Below are 4275 nucleotides of genomic sequence, written 5' to 3'. Positions count from 1 at the left end.
AGATTCCATAGTATTCTTTTCACTTTCTATATACCTCCGTATACTTGTAGGATATTCTAGATATTCAGTCTGACATGTATATAAGAAGCTCGTACTGCTCAATAACAAGCCAGACTCGAGCTGGTCTTTACTCACCCACTTTCCTCTCATCTGTCTCCTCAGCCTTGTCGTAGCCCAGTCCAGTTGGATTGTAGGTTGCTGACATTAGCTCGAGTCTCCACCAACTGCCCTATGACGATCCTCGTCACTTCCACTCCAACCATCACCCATCTCCACACGACGATCCACCCAATACACACATCCGACTCTCACCCTAACTCCTAACCCTACCAAATTCTATCGCATCAAGACCCGGACCCCTGGAACCCTTTTCCGTGCACTTGCACAACTTTTACCACATCACATCCCCGAAGCCACCTCTGTAATCACTAGCCCTTAGGCAGCTAGACAGAGCTCCGTCCAATTAGAATCGTACCCTGCCCTACCATAGGCAGCGTTACACGCTTTGCAGCAGGCAAGCAGATATTCCTGAGTACGACGTGGCAACTGGTTGCAGCCGGGCGTCGGAAAAGCGATAACAGTTAGATCAACGATCCCTTTTCGGGCGTCGGACCGAAGAGAAGCAATTGCTCTTTGGACTGTTATATTATCTCTAGAACTGTATTAAGATAGCGTTTCGGTTCTTTTTTCAAAAAAACCCTATCTTTGGCGAGTTCTACCCCTGATCTGGTCGTTACAACACGATTAGTCCCAGGGTTTGCTGCAATCAGCCTCACAGACCCAACAATCCATGACCACGCCTTCTTGTGATTGCAGAGGACATATGCATCGAGAACTAGAAGAGAGATCCATCTACATACGTGGAGATAACGTACGGTACTGTATGTAACAACTGTGCCCACATTCCCCAGACAATAGCAGTCGTTGTCTTCGGTGCAGAGAAGGATTACGTGGAAAACTGCTACAAAGAGTTCCCACAGGAGCACCTTCGGAATCCCTCGCAACCCTGCAACCCGTAGCATCTAGTTCAGAACCCAGAACCAGACAAGATACTCTTGAATCAGTCACCGACCATCTCTGCTCAATTGCCCTCGGAGAAATTGAAGCACTACCAGAGGGCCCACCAAACCCCGTGAAAGAAGTGGTAGAAGATTCTGAACATTCGGATCCACCTTCCTGACGTTCTCCCACCCCACCTTCATCTCCATCCGATCCTGGCATGATGGCCGAGAATCAAGACAGTGCCACGTTCCTGAATGGAAGCGCGATGAAACCCGATGCCTTTGACGGCACAAAATCCAAGTACATCACTTGGAAGACGCAGATGAAATTGTATGTAGTCACGCAAAGGAAGTGACTACCAGAACAATTTGACAGGGTCCTCATGATCTTGTCTTACATGAAAGGTGGACATGCGGGCGAATACGTCGCCACATTCATGAAGAAATATGACACGGATGAAAACGCTGTGATACAGACCACAAAGACACTGTGGGAAGACCTAGATAGGCACTTCCTAATTGACGAGCAGGTCAAAGCATATGATCGGCTCCAAGCAATGCAGATGGGAATGCTATCGGCACAAGAGTTTTTCTCGAAGTTTGAGTTGTGCGCCTTCCAGGCGAATATTCACGACTTCGAAGCGCACTTCCAAGAACTTAAGTCGCTTCTAGAAAAAGCACTCCGGGCCGATATCATCCGGCTTTTGTACAACTCCTCGGAGGAACTCCCAACCACCTACGCGCTCTACAAGTTACGGATCGCGCGCATTGACCTTAACCAGCAACAATACCGCCGAAGAAACCCACAGTCCTAACGACAGGGACAGTTCCAGCCAAGACAGCAGCAGGCGCAGAACACACCACAAGCACAAACTAATGAACCTGTGCCAGCAGCTGCTACAGCACCAGTTCAGACACGGTGCGACGGAACCGGTGTCACCTTTGGAGGCAGGGGACAACCGATGGAGTTAGATCAGGTGCGGCGCCAGGGTCTCTGTTTCTGATGTGGTCAACAGGGCCATATATCACGAAATTGCCCTAATCGGCAACAAGCTCAACAAGTACGAGCCGCAGAAACCCCGGTAGTTCCCACTACCAATACATTCACGCCACTCGCATCACTCAACAAAGCTCCTGCTGCGACGGCAGAACCATTTGACTGGAAGACGGCAATTCGCGAAGAAATTCGTGCGGCTATGAAGGGTTTTGCAAGTGGTCAGCTGGGCGCGTAGCCGAGTTGACTGAACGTAACTTTACGAACTATCTGTGTTCTTGGTTTTGAGTAGCCATGTATATACCAGAAAAAGGGGCATCTGCAAAGCGGCGCGGAGAGGCTCAACCCTCTTGCTTATTTCCCCTGAATAAAAAATTACCTCTACCTTGAATCAGACTGAATCTATGCAGTGGCAGCGCCACACCCCATGGACAGCGGCATGGATCCGCCAATGGATAGTCAGCAAAGACAAAGCAGCACTCAGACTGTTGACTGAATGGGTACACTCAAAGAAGAGTGTTGATGCCTCCGAAGCCTGTATGAACCAAATCAGGCAAATGAAAGAAGAAGAAGCGATAGACTTCTTGAATGAATTACAAAAGCAGCCTTGATTTATCCGAGGAAGGAAGGGGACACAGATGGACGTCCCCATGATCATCACCACCCTGGACATGCAGCAGCGCTTATCAGTCAAAGCGTTATTAGATACAGGATGCACTGAATCTTCGTTTGATGCGCAGTTTGTCCACGACAACAACATTGCTATAAAGAAACTGCCATCACCAATCCCTGTCTATAACGTAGACGGCACGCACAATGCCGGCGGCGCCATCACCGACTTTGTCGAACTAAGGGTGGAAATTCAGGACCACATTGAAAGACTTCCGTTTGCCATTACCAATCTAGGGAAGACCCCAATCTTTCTTGGATATGAGTGGTTATAGATTCAAAATCCATCTATCGATTGGCAGGAACAAATCATTCAGTTTGATTGGTGCCCGATTACCTGTAAATACGCCGCCCGATTCATTGATATTGATGCTGATCAGGAAGAGCCCAGCGATCCAGAGGCTCGCCTAGAAGAAGGGGATAGAATCTTCATTTTAGACCATGAAACATACTTTGCTATGGGAGCAGCATGTATTCGCACCACAGCCACTGATCTAGCGATCAAAGAAAGTCTGAAACACAAAGCCAAGACCTTTGAAAATACCGTCCCGAGTCACTATCACGATTACTCCAACGTATTTAGCAAAGAAGACTTTGACTCTTTACCGCAAAGATGACCATGGGACCATGCAATCGAACTCACACCAGGCGCGCAACCGATCAGTTGCAAAGTTTATCCTATCTCTGTAAACGAACAAAAGAACTTGATGAATTCATAGAAGAGAACCTCCGAACCAGGAGAATCCGACCATCGAAATCCCCGTGGGCTTCTCCATTCTTCTTCGTCAAGAAAAAAGATGGATGACTTTGACCCGTACAAGATTATCAAAAGCTGAATGAGCTGACGATTAAAAACCGCTACCCACTTCCTTTGATACAGGAACTAGTGGACAAGCTGAAGCAGGCGCGGTACTTTACGAAACTAGACGTCTGATGGGGATACAACAACATCCGCATCAAAGAAGGAGACGAAGAGAAGGTGGCGTTCCTAACGAATCGAGGATTATTCAAGCCACTTGTCATTTTTTTGATCTTACCAATTCCCCGGCTACATTCCAAACTATGATGAACGATATATTCCGAGATCTCATCAGTCAAGGACACGTGGTAGTCTATCTAGACAACATCATGATCTTCACTCAAGATTTAAAAGAACACCGTCGGATCACGCAGCAAGTTCTTCAGATCTTAAGGGAACACAAACTTTATCTGAAACTGGAAAAGTGTGAGTTCGAGAAGGCAAAGATAGAATACCTCGGGATGATAGTAGAAAAAGGAGTTGTTTGCATGGACCCAGTCAAGATAGAAGGAGTCATCAATTGGCCACGGCCCGAGTGCAAACGAGATATTCAGGCATTCCTTGGATTTACCAACTTCTACCGAAGGTTCATCCGAGATTATGGCAAAATAGCAAAACCACTCAGTTCACTAACAGGCAATGCTACTTTCGAATGGATCATCAAACAAGAAGTAGCCTTCACAAGCCTGAAGGACGCTCTCTGCACAGTGCCAGTACTAGCCATACCCAATGACGACGATCCATACCGAGTAGAATGCGATGCCTTGGACTTTGCCGTAGGAGCAGAATTAGCCCAGAGACAAGATGGCAAA

General features: G+C 47.4%; 1 protein-coding gene across 1 annotated transcript; it reads left to right on the top strand.

Annotated features, from left to right (window-relative positions):
* Positions 1-1222: 1222 nt before the first annotated feature.
* PHACADRAFT_201926 (uncharacterized protein) lies at positions 1223-1816 on the top strand (the record flags this gene model as incomplete). Its single annotated transcript, XM_007402205.1, has 2 exons — positions 1223-1332; positions 1378-1816. 2 exons carry the CDS (start codon positions 1223-1225, stop codon positions 1814-1816), a joined length of 549 nt encoding a protein of 182 aa, XP_007402267.1.
* Between the last annotated feature and the right edge of the window lie 2459 nt (positions 1817-4275).

Source organism: Phanerochaete carnosa (genome assembly GCF_000300595.1).
Source record: "Phanerochaete carnosa HHB-10118-sp unplaced genomic scaffold PHACAscaffold_49, whole genome shotgun sequence".
NCBI lineage: Eukaryota > Fungi > Basidiomycota > Agaricomycetes > Polyporales > Phanerochaetaceae > Phanerochaete > Phanerochaete carnosa.
This window is presented reverse-complemented; position numbering and strand designations above follow the sequence as displayed.